Consider the following 20,407-nt stretch of genomic DNA (forward strand, 5'->3'; position numbering starts at 1 on the left):
CACCCCAACAGTGAGAACCCTTTTCTGCTGCTGGGGCTCCTGTCCCAGCCCGGGGTAGTGCCCAGCCAGGACCAGCAGGGCTCTGCCCTGGTGCTGCACCCACACCCCACGCCCCAGACACCCCAGTGTGCTCCCTCAGCACAGCACGTGCCAGCTCTGCAAAGGTGGGACTGCTGCTTCTCCTTCTCCTGGGTAACCAGAGCTTCTTTATTTGCAGGAATGAACTCAAATTCCAGAGGAACACAACTAACCTTGATCAAAAACAAATCACAGCATGGTTTGGGTTGGAAGGGACCCTAAATCCCATCCAGTTCCACCCCCTGCCATGGCAGGGACACCTTCCACTATCCCAGGCTGCTCCAAGCTCACCTTGGGCACTTCCAGGGATCCAGGGGCAGCCACAGCTTCTCTGGGCCTGCCCACCCTGCCAGGGAACAATTCCTTCCCAATATCCCATCCATCCCTGCCCTCTGGCAGTGGAAGCCATTCCCTGTGTCCTGTCCCTCCATCCCTTGTCCCCAGTCCCTCTCCCAAAAACCCACACCCCACTCCACATTCACTGCACTCTCAACCTGCAGGAGCAAAGCAGAATAAAAAGGTTGATTTAATAAACTGGTAGGTGGGATAAAATTACCACCAGCACCCTCCTCCCAGCCCACGCAGACAAACCCAGCCTTTGAGCATTCACAGTCCTGCCAGCTCCATCCCTCCAGGATAAGCCATCCATCCATCTGATTGCAGCCACAAACACATCACCAGAGAGCTCTGCCCAGCTCTGATCTGCTCCCAGCCCTCCCCACTACTCCCAGGAGCTTAAAGCCAAACCCGAGCAGGAGCAGCTCAAACAACCCAGGAGCACAGGAATCATCTCTTCCTTGGAGTCTTCTGGGATATTTATAAGTGAATCAAGTGAGCTGAAAATGGAATTTGCAAACCAGCCACCACCTCGCCCAAAATTACACAAAATATGTTGGCTTGGAAGCGTTTTCCTCTCGGAGGGAGAAAGAAAAACTCCTGTCTTGGAGCTCCTGGAGCACACAGACCTGTTATTTATTGATGGTGGTTAAAGCCCTTTGAAGAGGGAGGAGAGGAGGGAGGAGGCGAGGAAAGGGCTCTCACCCAATCTCCCCAAACCCACAAATTCCCTGCCAGGATTTTTCTGGGGGGAAAAAACTGGGCCCTTGGTCAAAGCAAGCAAAATATTCCAGATTTGTTGCTGTTCCAAAGCACACAGGGGTGTCCACAGGCACCTCCTGCACACCCAGAGCATCCCTCACTGCCATCCCAGCCCCTCTCCACAGCAGGAACCAAATTCCAGGAGCTGGACTTGATGGTCCTTCCAGGCCAGGATATTCCATGTAGTTAAACAGCAATTAAAGCCTCTGGAAGGTGCAGCAGCAGCACAGTTGGAGGCAATTTAAGCCTCACTCGCCTGTGAAACCATGAGAGGTAATTTTAGAAATCTCTTCATAAAACCAGCATTGCCTCTGCTCAAACTGGGTAAGAACCATGAGAAAATGGAAAAACAAAAAAAAAAACCAGAAAAGAGTTTCCTCATGATAGATCATTAGATTTCACAGGGAAGTGGGAGAAAACCAAGGGGAAGAGGGAGGACATCCCAAATCAGCTGCAAGGTCAGCACGGCCGAGGGAGATGGAAGGAGGAAGGCCTGGATCCAGGCACCCTCTTCCCCAGGGATCCATCAGAGGGGAGCAGAACAGCCAGCCTGGCAGCACCACGGGGGGACCTCTAAAAAGCTGCAGTTTGACACTATCCAGACTTCATTACAGGAACTAACTGCCAGGTTTTCAGATTGTTTTATTCAAAAATAAAAACCAACTCCAGGATTCTTTGCAGCTGCTCTCTGGAGTGATCCCTGCCAGCCCCAAAATGGGATTTGTTCTGCAGCTCTCAGCACCCCATTCCAAGAGTGCTGGGAAAAGTACAACAAACCTGATAAAACCCCTCAGAAACCATCCCCAGAGGGAAAGTTAAAAGCTGAATATGGAGAGCTCAGCTGAGGATGAGCTGAGGTGCTGGCAGGACAGGTATTGAGGGATGGAAATGTTAAAGAAAGCAAAACAAATCACACTGAAATGAAGCTCAAACTGATCATCCAGAGGGAGAAAAAAAAAAAAAAAGGCTGAAGATCCCTTGGAACAGGAGCCTTTGGAAGTGAGTTAGACAAACTCTGGGATTTCTCTTAATTGAGCCAAGGCAGTGAGATCATGTGGTGCAAGAGGCTTTTCCTTCTCCAATTGTCTGTTAGATCAAAACAAAAAAGGAAAAACAACCCAAGGTGCCAGCAGGATGCTTGTCCTCAGCCTTACAAACAATCCATTCTCCTCTGAGCCTGCTGGAAATAAATCCAGGGAGAAAAGCCTTGGGCTCTGTCACCTCAGCCAGCCAGACACAATGCAGGGCTACAGCGGGCAAGACACGGAAAATTTAATTTTGAAAGAAAAATTTAAACCAAAAGTGGTTGCACAATGGCCTTAGGTTCTGTGCAACCCCCAGAAGTGCAAGACACAACCCCTCCTGCTTTACAAGGTGACATAAAAGTGACATCAAGTGTGCCCCCACGTCCCTGCTCGCTGTTTAAGCCAATCTTACTCCATGCTTCTGTCCCAGCCAGCGGCTCCAGGGAGCGTCAGATCCCAGAGAAATGCAGGGAAAAGGGGGAGGAAGGAGACAATAAAAACACAGCACCACTGGCAGCTGCCTCCCAGGTGGTTTGGGAGCAGTCCAGGGATGAAAAACCAAGTGGTTCTCAAGGAAAGTTAAGTTGTCCTCAAGACCTTTCTGTCCCACATCTTGTTTGTAAATCCATGGAGCATATCAGGGGTCCACAGGAGCCTTCCAAGTGGCAAAACAATCCATGTTGGACAAACACCCTCCCGGGAGAGGCTGTGGGGGGACCATCCCAAGGCTGTCCCTTCCCTGCTCAAGGCCTCCCTTGGCCCAGGTGTCACCACCAGCACCATCCTCTCACCACCCCTTTGAAAATGAAGGTACTGGCAAGAGCCTCAAACCCTATCAGCTGTTATCACTGCAGATCAAAACAAACTGCCTTTATCTTTGCCTTGATCTCTTCCCCACGCCAGCACCGCAGCCACCGAGCTCTCCCAGTCAGCCCTGCAACACACCAAGCTGCTTAAGCAAAACCCCATCCCAATCCCATTTTTTATCCACATTGAGAGAAAAACACCCAATTCATCCGACCAGAAAGCCACAACCCCACGGTGTTTATGGAATAAACGCCAGCTGGTGCCTTCCCTTTGACATTTAGCTAATAATTGTTGCAGCCAAACGAGCTGACAGTGCTCACTCAGCAGCCCATGAATGCCTCTGGTGTTTGACTGAGCGCTAAAGACAACACTTGCTGCTCTCCAGCTCCTCATCCATGTGGATACACACACACAGGCTCTCCTTCAGCCCTCTCCAGCCTCGGGAATCAGCTGCTTGTCGTGCTTCAAGTTAGCCATTTGTTCCACCACGATGAAGCCACCCCTGTGGGCAGCAGGCAGAGGAAGGAGGGCAGGAAAAAAGGAAGCAGGTACCTCCAGCAAGAGGGCTGGAATTTGTTCCTCATTAACTGCCCTTTGTGATTACCCAGGCAGCCATCACACCCTGACCCCTCTGTCACAGCATCCCAGTTCTGGTTGTGGTACAACCTTTATTTACACCTTCAGGTCCCATTTAGTCCCCTGATCACTGTTTTACCACTGGGGATGTTCCTCCCCTTTAACTCCCACCTGAGCTGATCTCCGTGTTCCAGAAGATCCACTCTGGGTCCAGGTTCCAGCTGCCTCATGAAAGACAGGTCAAGGAACACCCCCAGAACTCCTCCCTTTATTACTCCACACATCAGGGGGCCCAGGCTGGATATCAGGAAAGGTTCTTCCCCCAGAGGGTGCTGGCACTGCCCAGGCTCCCCAGGGAATGGGCACAGCCCCGAGGCTGCCAGAGCTCCAGGAGTGCTTGGACAATGATCTCAGGGATGCGCAGGGTGGGATTGTTGGGGGGGTCTGTGCAGGGCCAGGAGTTGGACTCAGTGATCCCTGTGGGACCCTTCCCACTAAATGGGACCTGAAGGTGTAAATAAAGGTTGTGCCACAACCAGAGGTGGGATGCTGTGACAGAGGGGTCGGGGTGTGATGGCTGCCTGGGTAATCACAAAGGGCAGTTAATGAGGAACAAATATGATCTGCTGGGAGCTCACAGACCCAATCACCAACCCCTTCTCGTCCTCCCTCAGCGTGCCCTGCTCCTTTCTAAGCTGCAGACTCACACCAAGTCCTCCTGCACACACAGGCATCACCTTTCCTCCTCTGCCAGTCCCCTGGAGTGCCCAGGACCTGCTGGCTCAGGCGTTGCCACACCAACCTCCCCAAGGTGCTCAGCACCTGCTGCACCAGCACCCAGCTGTCCTGCATGCCAGAGCCTCTTGCTGAAGAGAAATGGGTTTTCAAAGCATCCTTTATGGCAGCACAGGCAGCACTAGCTGTGCTCAGCAGGACGGAACAGGGAGCCTGCAGAGAGCCCCTTCCCAGATGGATCCATGTGGACAGACACTATCCAACAGCACAAAGCCTCCGGGGACACCCCCTGAGCTTTGCAGTGACCTCAGCAGCCCACAGCCACTCCCCAGCCGTGGTCTGAGGGTGTTTTCCAGGCTCACTGTGGTCCCTCTGGAGCTCTGGCACCATCCCCATGCCGACACCGGGCACTGCCAGGCTGAGCTGCACACCCCAGAGCCACCTGCCACGTCCCCTGCCATGCACACGCCACCTCCTGTCCTCATTTCCCACGTCCTTGGGCCGCTCCACGCCAAGGGACATGAAGGCAAACAGTCCCCCGGGGAGGTGGCACCGTGTGCAGGAGCCTCCGTGGACTGTCTGCTCCTGCCTGTCTGCTGGGGACAGCAGTGGGACACTGGAGCCTGGCCCAGGACAGGGCAGAAGAGAGGATTTAGGAATAAAGCCTCTCTGCTGGCCCAGGCAGGAGCAGCAGAGGTACCCGAGCTCACACCCTGAGACCCTCTGCACACACAGTGCCCCCTCAGCAACACAAAGAAGTTCCCTGTCTTCCCTGTCTCCACTTTGCAGGGCTATTTTTCTAAAATAAATACCTTTGTTTTATCTTTGAGAGGTGTTTCTGGCACAAGGACAGGGATAAAAAAGCCCTCCTCCATCAAAAGCCTCCTTCACACATGATTTGCTTTGTCATGGCACTTAAATACCCGCGCAGCAGCCACGGATGGAGAACGAGAGCAGATCTGGGCAGGCACAGGGAAACTTCACAGCAATACCTGCGTTCCTTAAAAAAAATAAATCTTCTTTTCCTGGTAGCGATGCCAGCCCAGGCCAATGCACAAAACACCAACAAATCCATCTCCATCCCCTGGTGAGCGCTGCCGGAGCTTGCTCCATTTTGAGTCAGCCCAGGCAGCTTCAAATTACATCGCCTGTGATCTGCTGCAGGGGAACACCGGCTCGCCAGGGCACAAAGCAGCAGAACGGGGGGGGGGGAAATACTCATTCAGGCTGTCAAAGCCGGGACAAGCGAGGTAGCAGGGAACCAGGGAAAGGCCCTGAAGGATCACCTCGTTCCAACCCCCTGCCACGGGCAGGGATGCTCCCCGTTATGGGGTGACCCACGGTCAGCAAGGGGGGCACGGAGCAACCCCACGGCCCGGGGTGTCCCCCTGCCCAGCGAGCCCCGAGGCGGCAGCGATGGAGAACAAAGAGCTGCGGGCTCCCGGCGGCGCCGCTCCCCTGGAGCACGGCAGCTCCGGCTCCGCCCGGCCCAGGGGGAGCCGCTCGGGCCACGCGTGCCCTTCACCCGCGGCGACGGCGATGCCAGCGCTGTCCTTGGGGACACCGGCGCTCTCCAAGGGCTGGAGGCCGGACAGAAGCCACCATCACCATCAGCCTCGGGCGGCGGGGCCACCGGGCAACAAGCGGTGCCGCCGCTCCCGGTGCCCCGGCCCGGGCCCCACGGTGGGCAGGTGCGGTGCCCGGCGCTCACCTGCTCGGCGCCGTAGGCCGTGGCGAACTGCACGAACTCCTCCACGCGCACGAAGCCATCGCCGTCGCGGTCCAGGGCGTCGAAGACCGGGCGGAGGCGCGGCTCCTCCTCCGGCGGGGGCTCGGCGGGGCCCTCCGGGCCCGGGCTGCCCCCGGCCTCCCCCGGGCACCAGGGCGGCGGCCCCGCGCCGGGAGCGGCGGGCTCAAGTGCCCAGAGCTCCAGATCCAGCTCCGGGTCCGGGCCCAGGTCCGCCTCCTCTTCCAGCTCCGGCTCCTGCTCCTCTTCCAGGTCCAGCTCCGGTTCTGGTTCTAGCTCCGGCTCCGGTTCTGATTCCAGCTCCGGTTCTGATTCCAGCTCCGGCTCCGGTTCCCGTTGCACGTCCAGGTCCGGCTCCGGTTCCAGCTCCGGCTCGGGCCCGGGTCCCGGCCCCCGGGGCAGCGGGGGCTCGGTCCCAGGCGGACGCGGCTCCATCTTCACCGCCGGCGCTGCGCGCCCGCCGCCGCCCGCCCCGGGCCATGCCCCGCGGCCATGCCCCGCTCACATCGGGGCGGTGCCGGTGCCGGTGCGGTCCCCGCGGCACTCACGGCTTTGTGCGAGGAACGCCGGCCCCGCCCGCCGACACCGGGGGCGGCCCCGCCGGTCCCGCCCTGCCCGGGGAGCGGCGGCTCCGAGCGCCGGGGCCGCGGGTCCTGCCCGGGACCGGGGGCTGGGGGAGAAGACGGCGGCGGCGCCGAGGAACAACCCCGCCACCCGCCGCTCCGGGACCGCCCGCGAACAGCCGGCAGAGCCAGCCCGGCCGCCGCCGCAGTAGCCGGGGCGGTGACGTCACTCGCCTGCCGGTCCGGTTCGCCCCGCCCCTCCGCGGCGCGAGCCCGTGCCGAGGCCACGCCCCCTCCCGACTCGCGCGCGACGGGGGCGGGGCCGGCGGAGAGGGGCGGGGCCGGGAGGAGCGCGAACACGTGGGACCGGGGGGGCACCGTGAATGGGGACCCCCAAATCCCCCTGCTGAGAAACCGTGCTCCGGGACCCCAAACCCAAACCCCAGTCCGGGACCCCAAACCCCTGTGGGGGGAAACTGTGCAACAGGACTGCCCAGCTGTTTCAGGTGTGAACTGTGCACTGGAACCCCAAATCCCTCCGGGGAGACGAGCCGTGCTCTGAGACCCCCAACCCCAGTGGGACAGCACTGTGCCCCGGGATGCCTGAGCTGCTCCAGGGGGGAACTGAGCACCGGGACACCCCTGGGACCACATCAATGGGTTAATTAATGCCCGTGTTTAGGGCTCCCAGCCTGCAGGCTCGGTGCAGCTGCAGTTTCTACTGGAGCACCGGGATGACCCCGCTAAGACACTCCTGAGCTGGCCCAGCATGTGGAATTACAGCCCCTGGGTATAATTAGCAGCAAACTTGATGAGCAGGAGCATCCCTGGCCCCAGTGACCCAGCCCAAGCCACGGATGTGTGTGACATCTCAGGAGCAGCCTGGTTGGGTCACAGTGTGACCCCCAGCACACTCAGCCCCGAGAGCCAGAGCTCAGCAGCATCCCCAGAGAGGATGTCACCCCCGTCCAGTCAGCCCAGCGCTGGGAAGGATGGGAACCCCCATTCCAAATCCTCTTCCTCAGCACAGCCATTCCTAAAGGTGAGCAGGGCAGGAGGGGGCTCCTTGGTCAGTCCCACAGGGGGAAGCACAGCTGCACCTGCCTCAGCCATCCCCTGGGCAATGCAATCCCCAGTTTCCAGACAGCTCAAGCAGCCGGGGTTCCTGCACGGATGGGGCTGGCAGGGAACGAGGTGCCTGCAGGGCTGGAGGTGACAGCCTGATGCTGTGAGAGGCAGCTCTGCAGCCCTGCATGGGTTCCTGCAGCTCCAGGCCATGCCAAGGCTGGGCCCGGAGCTCTGTCCTTCCCCTGGTGCTGGAGACACGTGGCCGAGCTCAGCTCCTTCCTGGGGTGGCCACGGAGCCAGGACAGCCCTGACAGTGCCCAAGTCACCTGGTCATGGTGGAACAGCGAAATCCATGGAGCCTCCCAGAACAGGGCTGCAGGTCAGAGACAAGGCTGCAGCTGGGCAGAAGGGCCAACACACACCACACAAGTACCTTCTCCAGGAGAAAACACATCCTGTGATCCAGCAAGAGGAACACTGCAGCTGGAGCCAAATCCCAAGAGCCCAGGCAAAGGATCCACCCAGACTCCAGCCCAAGCACTGCATCCCCATCCCCCTGAAGGGCTGAGCCTTTCATCAAAGCCCTCAGCACCGCCCACCACCTCTGCTGCTGGAACCCCCTTCCCAGAGCCCCTGGGGCTGAGGAGCTGGCAGGCCCCCAAGCCCCATGGCCTGGAGCACTGGGGCACCACAGAGCCAAGGACTGGAGCCACACAAGGCCCTGGCAGTGGGAGCAGTGGCTGTTCCCCCTCCCTTAGCGCCCAGTTTGGACCAGTCAGCTGAGCAGGGCACTGGTGCTCATGCAGCAGAGAGAGGCATCATTGCTCAGGGGGAAAATTCTTTATTTGTGGCCTGGAGGAAGGAGTAAAATCTGGCAAGTCTACAATCAAGTAGGAAATACAATTAAGTGGGAGAACAAGCTTCATGGAATCCAGGGTGAGCCTAAAAACTACCAGCAGCAGCAGGAGGGTGCACGTGAGCAGCGTGTGTCCCCCAGGGTGCCAGCATCAGGGACAGGGCTGGCTCCAGCAGTGCCATCCGTGCAGCCCTGCTGTGCCTCCTGCAGCCCAGCAGGAGGAAAGGACTGGATTCCAGTTCTAGCCCTTCACTTAGCCTCAGCTTGAATGTCTGGAAGGAGACAGCATGACACTGGTGTGAGAGACAGATGGGTGTGGACAGACCACTGGACACCTGCAGTGCAGAGCTGGACCTGGGGGATCTGCCCTCACACCACCTCTGCTCCTGGGAGGGGCATCCCAGCTGTGTCCCTGGCAGCCTCCCGGGACCACTGTCCCACCCAGGACCCCTTAGGGGACACAGCCACCTCCCCCTGCCAGGTTTCCCCTCCAAGAGCTGCCAAGGCAGAACTGAGCCCACCATGTTGGGTGACCCCGACCCCAGGCGGGCTGAGCTGCTCCCCCTCCCAAAAAGGAGCTGCTGCTGGGGGTCTTGTGCAGTTCTCAAGCTAAGATAGGGGAGAGGGGAGTAAGAGGATGGGTACCCACGGGTGGCACAGCGTGGGAAAGGCCACAAGAGCAGTTTGGAGGGAGCCACAAAGGGCCAGAGACCATCTCAGCCCTCCAAGCTGTCTCTGCACCCACAGCCACGCCAGCTCACAAGGCAGCAGTGGCACAGGATGGGGGTGGGCTTGGTCCCCACCCAGCACCCCAGAGCTGTGTCCCTCAGGCAGACACGGGACTGGCAGTGTCACCACTACCACCAGTGGCCAAGGAGAGGCTGTGGCTGTTGGCACTGGCTCTGGGAGATGTCCCCACACGGTGTCCCATGTCACATCTGTCCGTCAGTCAGTCCCAGGCTGTCCATCAGTGGGGTTGGTTTGCTCCTGCAGCCCAGACATCTGCAAGAGAGGGTGGAGGTGGGGACGGAGCCCTGCTGGGGCCTGAGCCCTGCTGGGGCCTGCCCAGCTCATGGAGGCTGCCAGGAGGGACACAGGCAGGGAGGAGAGGAAGGCAGGAGACCCCTTCCTCTGCCAGGCTGCAGAAATTCATGAAAGGAAGAGGCTCTTGGGATTCTCTGAGCTCAATCCTGCTGCTGGAGCACGGAAAATGGGCATCAGGAATCTCGGAGGTGTCTGGACAAGCATCCACAAGACACCATGTCACAAGCCAGGCTCAAAGGGAAAATCCAGCAGGCTCTGCTCATCCCAAGGACTGTCCATGAGGACACTGTACCCACTCCTACAGCAGCCATGCCCCAGAAGAATCAAGGTTAAGAATCATCATTTAAGTTGGAAAAGCCCTCTAAGACCATCAAATCCAGCTGTTCCCCCAGCACTGCCAAGGCCATCACAGACCCATGTCCCCAAGTGCCACATCCACACGGTTTTTAAATCCCCCCAGGGATGGGGACTCCCCCACTGCCCTGGGCAGCTGTGCCAGTGCCTGACCACCCCTTCCATGAAGAAATTTTCTCTTAATACCCAACCTAAACCTCCCCTGGCACAGCTTGGGGCTGTTTCCCCTTGTCCTGTCCCCGTTCCCTGGGAGCAGAGTCCAACCACCCTGGCTGTCCCCTCCTGTCAGGAGTTGTGCAGAGCCACAAGGTCCCCCCTGAGCCTCCTTTTCTCCAGGCTGAGCCCCTTTCCCAGCTCCCTCAGCTGCTCCTCACAGGGCCTGTGCCCTGTGCCCCAGGGAAAAGCAGAGTTTCCCTGAGGAGCCCTGCTCCAATCCCACAAGGGGGAAATGCAGTCACCTAGAGTTTAGCAGAGGAGGAGGCAATACCCAGCAAGGCAGAGAAGCTGTTGGGGGAGGTGAGCCAGCTCCCACCATCCACGACCAGGGTGGTGCCGGTGACGTAGGACGAGAGGGGGCTGGCCAGGTACAGGGCGCTGTGCGCGATCTCCGTCTTGTTCCCCGCGCGCTGCAGCGGGATCACGGAGAACTGGTTGGATTGCTCGGCAGATTTCCCACCTAAAAGGAGCAGGAAAGAGTCAGCTGGGACCATGGGAGGACAGTCCACCATCATGGCTGGCTGAGTGCTCCAGGGAACTGGGATGAGATCCTGGCACAGCCCTGGGATAAAAACTGGGAAGATTTAAAGGAGGGGAGCTCAAGCCCAGCAGGGATTTTGTACTGGCACAGTGAGCTCAAGGACCTCATGGAATCATGGAATGGTTGGGGTAGGGAGGGATCTCTCCTTCTCCTCCCTTGCCATGGGCAGGGACACCTTCTACTATCCCAGGTGGCTTCAAGCCTGGTCCAACCAGGCCTGGGCACTTGCAGGAATTCAGGGGCATCCACAGCTTCTCTGGGCACCCTGTGCCAGGGCCACTCCACCCTCACGACCAGGAATTCCTTCCTAATATCCCATCTAACCCTGCCCTCTGGCAGTGGGAAGCCCTGTACAGCACTCTGGAGCCCCTTTAGGCTCTGGAAGGGATTCTGAGGTCTCCATAGCTCCAGAGCAGAGGGGCTCTAACCCTTGGAGCATCTCCATGGCCTCTGGACCCACTCGAAGAGCTCCAGGTCTTTCCCATTCTCTGGGGCTGCACCAGCACTCTGCTGATGGACTACAAGAGCCAACCCCTCAGGCAGGGTTGGCTTTTGGGGGAGCACGTTCCATCATGGCATCAGAGAGCCCAAACTGCTGCCAAACCAGTGCCCTGGGAGGTACCAGGGAAGGGCCGTTCCCACAGAGCTGTGCCAGCCAAGCCACAGCACGGCCATGCCCAGCAGCAACCCCCTCGAGCTGTGTAGCATGGGGCGTCCCTCCCGGTCCCCTGGCAGAGAATGCCAGCAGGGCAGTGCCACGGCAGGGCCGGGAGCCCAGGCTGCCTCACCCAGGCGGCGGAAGCCCTCGGTGCCCGAGATGGGGCCGGGGGCCAGGCTGTTCACACGGATCTTGTTGGGTCCCCACTCCACTGCAAGGTGACGGGTCATGGCATCTGGGGAGGGATTGCAACAGCAGTGAGAGACAGGGAGCGCAGCCATGCCAGCAACTTCTTCTGAGGGGGGGAAAAAAAAGCCACAGAAGAGTCTGGCTGAGAGCAAATGGCCCTGGAGGGGAGAAGAGCCTCATCCCAAACCCAAGCATGCAGTAACCACACCGATTCATGCTTGCCCCTCCCCAGGGTATCTTCCATCCCAGTATTTAGGAAGAACTGGCTTCTTTCCTGGCCCCATGTGGCTCAGAGCCCCAGCAGGGTGTGTTGAGGTACCTATGGCAGCCTTGGCAGCCCCAGCGTGCACCTGCAGGGCCTGCCCTCGGTAGCTCAGGGTCGCCGTGATGTTAACAATGATCCCACCATGGTCCTGGGGAAGGAAAGGAGATGTGGAGTTAGGCAGGGAGGTCACAGAGGGCTCTGAGGGACAGGAGAGCTGGGCTTGGAGGGACAGTCACCCACAGGCACTGCCAAGCCATCACTGGGGCAGCTCTGCCCACTGAATCTCAGGGCTGGGGCAGCCAGCGGGGCCCTGCTGGAGAGATGGGACATGCAGGGTAGAAGGAAAGGCCAAGAGAAAGTGGCAGAGCTGGAAAGGGACCAGGAGATCACAGCTTCTCCAGATGGCAGAGCATGGAAAGGTGCTGCAACAGCACAAAGCCCCAGGGCAAGGGACAGGAAGATTCCCAGCTCAGGGCTGGGATCCCTGGAAGGGAACAGAGTGGATTTGTGCAGGGAGGCTCTGGGTCCTTGCACTCCCCTGATTTCCCCAGGAGCACAGTGTGGTTTGACACTACCCTCTGCCTACCAGAGCCTCTCCTCAGAGTCCCCTGGCTCCACGCCACCTACCCGGAAATATTTCTCAAAGAGGACTTTGGAGGTGTTGAAGGTGCCCATGGTGTCGATGTCTATCACTGTCTTGAAGGCGTTGAAGGACAGGGCACTGGCTGGGCACAGGAAGTTCCCCGCAGCACCTGAACCACAGGGACAGGCAAGACAGGGCTGGGACAGATGTCAGGGCCCCTCTGTGACAGGGAGGGTGAGGAACAATGTCTGCATGCTGGAGAGCACATGGAGACAGCCCTGGTAAGGGATAAACTGGTGGCTCTGGGTGCCCAGCAGCACAGCCAGCACGAGGGGAGCAGGGATGATCCACACCTAGACAAACAGGGATGGCCATGTACCACACACAGATCCCTGTTTCCTCTGTGCTGCCAGGAAAACACCCTGCCCAGCAGTGAGCCCAAACCCTGCCCCTGCCCTCTGCAGCCTCACCATTAATGAGGATGTCAATCCTCTTGAACTCCTGCAGCGCCTCGTCCACCGCTGCCGCGATGGTCTGGGGCTGCCGGACGTCGATGGACAGGGGCAGGCACTGCTGCCCCGTGGCTGCCACCAGCTTTTTCGAGGCCTGAAAGAACAAGAGGAGACTTGAGAGAGCCTGGCTGCACCCTGCTTGCCCTGGGGTAGCCAAGGAAAGCTCCTGCATGGTGTATCCCAGCCACACTGGATGCTGGGCTGGCTAAGCCCAGGTACCTGCGTGGGCTGCCATGGACACAGCACAGCCCAGGCAACATCCCTGCAGGGCAAGTACAAAGGTTGGACCCCAGCAAGGCACTTTTGGGATGAGCCCAGGCATAATTGCCCTTTAGATCCAAAAAGTCAGTGGGCAAAAGGGCAAAGACAGAGCAGCCAGGTGTCAGGCTGTGAGAGGGACCAGCTCTGCAGCTCAGGGTTTGTCACAAGCCACCCCTATGGCCCATTAAGAGTATGTTTTTCCCCAGGAAATTAAGCACAAGCTCAGCAGCAACTCCACACAACACCCAGAGCTGCTCCAGCTTCTGTTTTGGGCTCTGTGAGAGGTCTTGAGCCCCAACAACACACGGGTGCACGAGCAGCTGGAGTCCTGGACTGCAGATTCTGTGGCCTCAGAAGACTCTGGCCCCTGAGGACTAAAAACCTGCTGAGTCAGCTTCTTCTGGCACGTGAGCGTGAGGGGATAGGAAATGACACCCTCCCCTCTGCCCCAAAACACAGGATACCTGTGCAACCCACAAGCCACACAGCCCCTGGGGTCTGCTCCTACTCCATGCTGAGCTTTCAGTCCAACCTTGGACTCTGCCCTGCTGACAAACCTCCCCCACAGCTCATTTCTGTCTCCCTCCCCCACAAAAACCCATCATGATCATGGACTAGCCCCCACAAAGCAGGTTCCAGGTTAACTGAGCCGTGCTGGAGGTGCAGGCCCCCAAAACCCGCACCCACCCTGCCCAGCACCGCCGGAGTGCCTGGGGCTGGCGGCCTGGGAAGCACTGGGAAGCACTGGGAAGCACTGGGAAGCCATTCCTCCTACTGCACTACTCCCAGGGCTCCCAGTTCCACCGGGAGAGAGCAGAAGGATTTCGGGGGCTCGCAGCTCTCCCGCGGGAGACAAACCCGGACTCACCTCGGACACCCGCTGCAGGTTCCTGCTGGCAATGACGGTGCGGCAGCCGTGCCTGCAGGGAAGGGGCAGGTGAGAAGGGCCGGGCTCCTCAGCAGCACCTCGGGATCACCGGGAGATCGGGTGTTCCCTGCAGGAATTGCTGCTGCTCCAAGCCCGCAGGACGCGGACGGGGAGAGCCAGAGCCCCGTCCCCGGAGCCTTCCTGAGGGCTCTGCCGCCCTCGGCTTCACATCCCGGCTCTTCCAGGGCCTGGCAGCGCAGCGGGGAAAGGGATGGGACGGGGGAAAGAGAAGAGAAGGAGGGTGAAGAGGAGGAAAGTGAGGGAAAAGAAGGCAAGAGGAGAAGAGAAGGGAGGGAAGGAGAGGAGGGGGCCGTCCCACCGCAGGGGTCCCGCACCTCATGAAGAGCTCGGCGATGCGGAAGCCGATGCCGGAGCCGCCGCCGGTGATGAAGGCCACCTGGCCCCTGGAGAACAGAGGCACGGTCAGAGCCGGGCCCCGGGAAGGCCCCCGCGGGCCCCCCGGAGCGCCGGGACTCACGCGAGCAGGTCGGGGCTGAGCAGGTGCCGGTACTGGGGCAGACACTCGTCCCCGTCCTCGTCCGGGGGCACCCGCGCGGCCATGGCGGCCTCGGCCATGGCGGGGGCAGGCGCTGCTCACTGCGCCTGCGCGAGCGCCGCCGCCGTCGCCTGGCAACGGGGAGCGCTCCGGGACACAGCGGCACCGAGCGGCCACGGCGGGAACTGCAGCGCGGGGCGAGCGGGGCCGACCCAGCGCTCCCGGTGACAACCAGTGACACACGGTGACACACGGTGACATCTATTGACACCCAGTGACACACGGTGACACACGGTGACACACGGTGACATCTATTGACACCCAGTGACACACGGTGACACACGGTGACACACGGTGACATCTATTGACACCCAGTGACACACGGTGACACACGGTGACACACGGTGACATCTATTGACACCCAGTGACACACGGTGACACACGGTGACACACGGTGACATCTATTGACACCCAGTGACACACGGTGACATCTATTGACACCCAGTGACACACGGTGACACACGGTGACACACGGTGACATCTATTGACACCCAGTGACACACGGTGACATCTATTGACAACCAGTGACACACGGTGACACACGGTGACACACGGTGACACCTATTGACACCCAGTGACACACGGTGACATCTATTGACATCCCAGTGACACCCGGTGACACCCAGTGACACACAGTGACACCCAGTGACACACGGTGACACCTATTGACACCCAGTGACACACGGTGACACACGGTGACATCTATTGACACCCAGTGACACCCAGTGACATCCCAGTGACATCCCAGTGACACACGGTGACACACGGTGACATCTATTGACACCCAGTGACACCCAGTGACACACGGTGACACCCAGTGACACCTATTGACACCCAGTGACACCCAGTGACACACGGTGACACACGGTGACATCTATTGACATCCCAGTGACACCCAGTGACACCCAGTGACACACAGTGACATCTATTGACATCCCAGTGACACACGGTGACATCCCAGTGACATCTATTGACATCCCAGTGACACACGTTGACACACGGTGACATCCCAGTGACACCCAGTGACACACGGTGACACCCAGTGACATCTATTGACATCCCAGTGACACCCAGTGACACCTATTGACATCCCAGTGACACCCAGTGACACACGGTGACACCCAGTGACATCTATTGACATCCCAGTGACACCCAGTGACACCTATTGACATCCCAGTGACACCCAGTGACACACGGTGACACCCAGTGACATCTATTGACATCCCAGTGACACCCAGTGACACCCAGTGACACACGGTGACATCCCAGTGACACCCAGTGACACATGGTGACATCCCAGGGACACCCAGTGACACCCAGTGACACCTACTGACATCCCAGTGACACACGGTGACATCCCAGTGACACCCACTGACACCCAGTGACACCTACTGACATCCCAGTGACATCCCAGTGACACCCAGTGACATCCCAGTGACACCCAGTGCTATCCCAGTGACACCCACTGACACCCAGTGACACCCAGTGACATCCCAGTGACACCCAGTGACACCTACTGACATCCCAGTGACATCCCAGTGACACCTATTGACATCCCAGTGACATCCCAGTGACACCCAGTGACACCCAGTGACACCTACTGACATCCCAGTGACACCCAGTGACACCCAGTGCTATCCCAGTGACACACACTGACACCCAGTGACACCCAGTGACATCCCAATGACATCCCAGTGACACCCAGTGACACCCAGTGACATCCCAGTGACATCCCAGTGACACCTACTGACATCCCAGTGACATCCCAGTGACACCCAGTGACACCCAGTGACACCTACTGACATCCCAGTGACATCCCAGTGACACCCAGTGACATCCCAGTACTGTCCCAGTGCTCCCAGTGCTCCCGGAGCTGTCCCGGTGCTGTGGCAGCGCTGTCCCAGCGCTCCCCGTGATCCGCACTCACAGTGACGTCCCGGTGCTTTCCGTCTTGTCCCGGTGGGCCCCGGTGCCACCCGGCGGTGTCTCCGTGCTTCACAGTGGCATCCCAGTGCCACCCAGCGGTGTCCCGGTGCCACCCAGCGGTGTCCCAGTGCCACCCAGCGGTGTCCCGGTGCCACCCAGCGGTGTCCCGGTGCCACCCAGCGGTGTCCCGGGGGTTCCCAGCGCTGTCGCGGTGTCGCACGGAGCCCCCGGTTTTACACCCCAGCCCGGTGTCCTCCCGTCACCCGCAGCCCTCCCGGCACAGCCCAGTTCTCCACAGCGCCTCCCAGTACAGTTCCAGTGCTCCCAGGGACATCCCAGTTCACCCCAGAGCTTCCCAGTACCGATCCAGTGCCCGCAGGAACAGCCCACGGACACCCAGAGCTTCTCGGAGTCTCCCAGTACCACCCCAGTGCCCTCCGGGGACATTCCCAGTGCCTCCCAGAGCGTCCGAGGGAGGAGACCGGAGTCAGAGCTGGGGGCACCGGGCTTTATTGGGGGGGTTGGCCCGGCCGCGGTCCGGCCCTAGGGCCCGTAGATGTTGTCCCTGTCCCTGCTGTCCCACGCCACCAGCTCGTCCCGCTGGAACCAGAAGCCGATCTCCCGCTGCGCCGTCTCCACGGAGTCGCTGGCATGGACCACGTTCCTGCGAGGGGACAGGGATGGGGACGGTGCCACGGCCCTGGGGTCCCGCTCCCCCGGCCCTACCTGGTGATGTGCACGCTGAGGTCCCCCCGGATTGTCCCCACGGCGCTGCTGTCCCCAACCATGGCCCGCGTGCACCGCACCACGTCGTAGCCCTCCCACACCTGCGGGACAGGGACAGCTGAGTCCCCCCGCGCCCCCGCGCTCCCCGGGACCCCCGGGCTGTCCCCTCACCATGGCCACCACCGGCCCCGAGGTCATGTAGGCGACGAGCGCGGGGTAGAAGGGCTTCAGCCGCAGCTGCTCGTAGTGCTGCTCCACGAGCCTCCGGTCCGCCTGAGGCAGCGGCGGTGACAGTGACACCCGGGCAGTGTCCCCCGGCCACCCCCGCTCCCGGCTCCGGAGCAGCGTTCGCCGCGGGCCCGGCTACCTGGAGCAGCTTCATGGCCACCAGCTTGAAGCCGCGGCGCTCGAAGCGCTGGATGATGTCCCCGAGCAGCCGCCGCTGCACCGCGTCCGGCTTGGCCACCAGCAGCGTCTTCTCCTGCAGCGCCGCGGGGGCTGCGCGGGGCCCGCGGGTCACTGTCACCGCCGCGGGACACAGGACCCCACCGGACACGGGCACGGTGGCGGCAGGGCCCCGAGCTGCCCCCGCCGCACCACGGGGTGAACTCGGCCCCGCGGCTGCCGATGGGAACCCGCCCCCATCGCTGTCCCCATCGCTGTCCCCATCCCATCCTGGGGCGTGTCCCCTGGCCAAGCTGTGCCTCTCAGGCTGGTGGGGACGTGCCGCAAAGCCCTGACGGGTGTTGGGGACGTGTCCGTGGCCAGGAAATAGCCTTCAAGCCAGCCATGTCTGTGCCGTGTCCCCGTGCTGGGGACTGTCCCCTGCCTGGCCCCGGGGCCTTCCCCCCGCCCGGTCACAGCGCTCCGCTGCTGGAGGAGAAAATCGGTGACCGAGGGACGGCAGTGTCCGGCCCCGCTGTCACCCGTGGGACAGCAGGGTCCGGCCCCGCTGTCACCCGTGGGACAGCAGGGTCCCACCCGCCGCTGGCCCTGCCGCAGCTGCGCCGCAGGAGGGGTACTGGGGAAGCCCACAGGGGACAGTGCATCCCGTCCGCTGGAGAGACAGAGGGGACAGGAAAGAGGGGAAGGGAGAGAGGACACTTCACTGCCAATCCCGGGCTTCGGGGACCCGTCCCGAGCTGCGGGGCCGGGTGGCCCCGGTGCTGGCGGGGACAGAGCCGGACAAATCGAGCCCACGAGCTCACCCGCGTCCCCGGCACTGCTGAGCACGGCTCGGCTTTGCCAGGTCCTGCCCTGTCCCTGTCCCCTGCACCGGGGTCCCCCAGCACATCCTGGGGACACTGAACCCCTTGGGACCTTCAGGGAGCGCCAGCTCCAGCCTCTGCCCCATCCTGGCACACGGGGCGGGGAGAGCAGAGCCTGGCACCGAGCAGCCCCACCGAGGGGTGACAGGAGCCCGTGAGCCGCCACCCGCCCGGCACGGAGGGACCGGGGACACTGCGAGGGGATGGGGCACCGAGGGGACAGGCTGGGAACAGGAGCTCTGAGGGGCAGCACAAGCTGGGGACCGGGGACAGGATGGGGATGACAAAAGGGTCCCCAGGGACCGGACAGGGATGAGCAAAGGGTCCCCAGGGACAGGACGGGGAAGGGGCTGAAGGCCCCCAGGGATGGGGACCGGGTCCTCTGGAGCTGGGGGGGGACAGGGTCTCCAGGGGCAGGATGAGGGTGGGGACAGGGGCCCCAGGGGCAGGACAGGGACGGGGCTGTGTCTCACCGGAGCCGTAGCAGCGGGGTCCGGGGGGGCTCAGGCCCGGCTGCCCCCGCGGGAGGCTCCGGGCCAGGCAGCGCCCCAGGGAGCCCATGGCGGCCCCGGCGGGTCGGACCCGGGCTCGGTCGGTCTGCGGAGGCTTTAAGGGCCCGGCTGAGCCCGGAGACGGGTCAGGCTTCCGTCCCTCCCCTTAAAGGCTGCCGCGCCTGCTCGGGATATCCCGGGACGGAGCATCCTCCCCATCCAGAGCATTCCAGCACGGAGCATCCTGACACGGAACATGCCGGTTTGGAATCCCAAGCCCTGCCAGGGTGGGAGCACAGCCCACACCTGTCCCGAGGGGAGCCAGACCTTGCCAGGAACCAAACCTGCCTCGCGCTTTGCCCTCGATTCAGCAGGCAGGGAGAGGCCGGGTCAGCCCATGCCAGGCTGAGCTGGGGCACAAGGGAGTCCCAGCCCCGGGAGCAGCCGGGCCAGTGTCCCCCTGTGGGGCACAGACCTGCCCTGGACACAGGGGGTACTGGGGAAGGGGCGCAAGGCCCTGGGGGCAGAGGAACTGCCCAGGTGGGAGCCCCTCTGATCACTTGTCCAAGCCCCATTCCAGACCCCAGTTTGGGAAATCACCCTGTACTGGGCGTCCCTGCACTCACAGAGACCTCAAGGGAAAGCAGCCCGACAGGTTCCTGGAAAAGCCGGGCTGCTTGGAGTCTGTTTCCCAAATCTGTGCTGATTTGAAGGACTGAGGAGTATCCTGAAGGCACACGCACAAACAAGCTGAGGGCTGGGCTTGATCCCACTGTCCCTGTTACCACCCTGCCTTCCCAAGGCACAGGGAGTGGGGGGACAGAATCCCTGCCAGAGCTGGGGGGGCTCTGGGGCCCTGCTGCGCTCAGCATCGTGGCAAAAAACACCCCAGTGCCTTCCCACGGGCAAATGGATTCAACAGGTTGTGGAAGAGAGACTTTTCTGGCCCCAAATAAGGGGCTGGGGGTGGGGAAAGGCCCTTCTCCAGGGTCTGCCAGGCCAGGGGGAACAGGACAGAAGGGTGGCAAAGGGAAAGAGGGAAAGGGTGGCAAGGACAAGAGGTGGCAGATAGGAACTGGGCTTTGGCCACCTGGCAGCTGCTGGCATTGAGCAAGGGAAAATCTTGTACTTTCACCTTCTGTCAAGCCGAGAAGCAGCTTGAGCCTGGAGAGCTGTGCTGGGATGAAATCCCTTCAGCCCCAAAGGAAGCCACAGCCAGGAAGTGGTGGAGGAGGGGGCTGCCAGCTTCCCATGTCCCCCAGGGCAGTGCAGGGCAGGGCAGGGGCTGCTGAGAATGCCCAGAAGAGCTCAGGAGCAGGGCCAGGCTGCAGGGCCA

General features: G+C 61.0%; 3 protein-coding genes across 6 annotated transcripts in view; all 3 read right to left on the bottom strand.

Moving 5' to 3' along the window:
* RAB11FIP3 (RAB11 family interacting protein 3) overlaps positions 1-6,800 on the bottom strand; it is an 80,100-nt gene extending 73,300 nt beyond the window's left edge. Inside the window, exon 1 of one of the 2 annotated variants that reach the window (XM_053992123.1) lies at positions 6,031-6,800. In XM_053992123.1, coding sequence (XP_053848098.1) covers positions 6,031-6,501 — 471 coding nt within the window. In that variant the 5' untranslated portion in view covers positions 6,502-6,800. The remainder of the gene's footprint in view (positions 1-6,030) is intronic. The other variant, XM_053992124.1, reaches the window with a different exon arrangement.
* A 1,722-nt stretch (positions 6,801-8,522) lies between these two features.
* On the bottom strand, positions 8,523-14,718 carry DECR2 (2,4-dienoyl-CoA reductase 2). 3 transcript variants are annotated; one of them, XM_053992147.1, is made up of 9 exons: positions 14,583-14,718; positions 14,440-14,508; positions 14,045-14,096; positions 12,874-13,009; positions 12,448-12,572; positions 11,875-11,968; positions 11,497-11,601; positions 10,439-10,627; positions 8,523-9,555 (listed from the first exon to the last, which is right to left on the bottom strand). In XM_053992147.1, exons 1-9 carry the CDS (start codon positions 14,678-14,680, stop codon positions 9,521-9,523), a joined length of 903 nt encoding a protein of 300 aa, XP_053848122.1. In that variant the 5' UTR covers positions 14,681-14,718; the 3' UTR covers positions 8,523-9,520. The 3 variants fall into 3 exon arrangements, with proteins under 3 accessions (XP_053848122.1, XP_053848123.1, XP_053848124.1); XM_053992148.1 differs by having other exon boundaries at positions 10,410-10,627; XM_053992149.1 differs by lacking the exon at positions 11,497-11,601.
* A 2,376-nt stretch (positions 14,719-17,094) lies between these two features.
* NME4 (NME/NM23 nucleoside diphosphate kinase 4) lies at positions 17,095-19,205 on the bottom strand. The gene is made up of 5 exons (XM_053992157.1): positions 19,054-19,205; positions 17,680-17,810; positions 17,484-17,585; positions 17,313-17,413; positions 17,095-17,250 (listed from the first exon to the last, which is right to left on the bottom strand). Exons 1-5 carry the CDS (start codon positions 19,139-19,141, stop codon positions 17,130-17,132), a joined length of 543 nt encoding a protein of 180 aa, XP_053848132.1. The 5' UTR covers positions 19,142-19,205; the 3' UTR covers positions 17,095-17,129.
* Positions 19,206-20,407: the final 1,202 nt, after the last annotated feature.

Source organism: Vidua macroura, chromosome 16 (genome assembly GCF_024509145.1).
Source record: "Vidua macroura isolate BioBank_ID:100142 chromosome 16, ASM2450914v1, whole genome shotgun sequence".
Lineage (NCBI taxonomy): Eukaryota > Metazoa > Chordata > Aves > Passeriformes > Viduidae > Vidua > Vidua macroura.

Coding starts and splice junctions, on each gene's coding strand:
- DECR2 (XM_053992147.1), bottom strand. CDS start 14,680: ATGGCCGAGGCCGCCATGGCCGCGCGGGTGCCCCCGGACGAGGACGGG. Junction 14,509..14,582: donor CTCAGCCCCGACCTGCTCGC/GTGAGTCCCGGC, acceptor TCTGTTCTCCAG/GGGCCAGGTGGCCTTCATCA. Junction 13,010..14,044: donor ACCTGCAGCGGGTGTCCGAG/GTGAGTCCGGGT, acceptor TTGTTCTTTCAG/GCCTCGAAAAAGCTGGTGGC.
- NME4 (XM_053992157.1), bottom strand. CDS start 19,141: ATGGGCTCCCTGGGGCGCTGCCTGGCCCGGAGCCTCCCGCGGGGGCAG. Junction 17,811..19,053: donor ACCCCGCTGCTACGGCTCCG/GTGAGACACAGC, acceptor GGCCCCGCGCAG/CCCCCGCGGCGCTGCAGGAG. Junction 17,251..17,312: donor CTCAGCGTGCACATCACCAG/GTAGGGCCGGGG, acceptor GTCCCCTCGCAG/GAACGTGGTCCATGCCAGCG.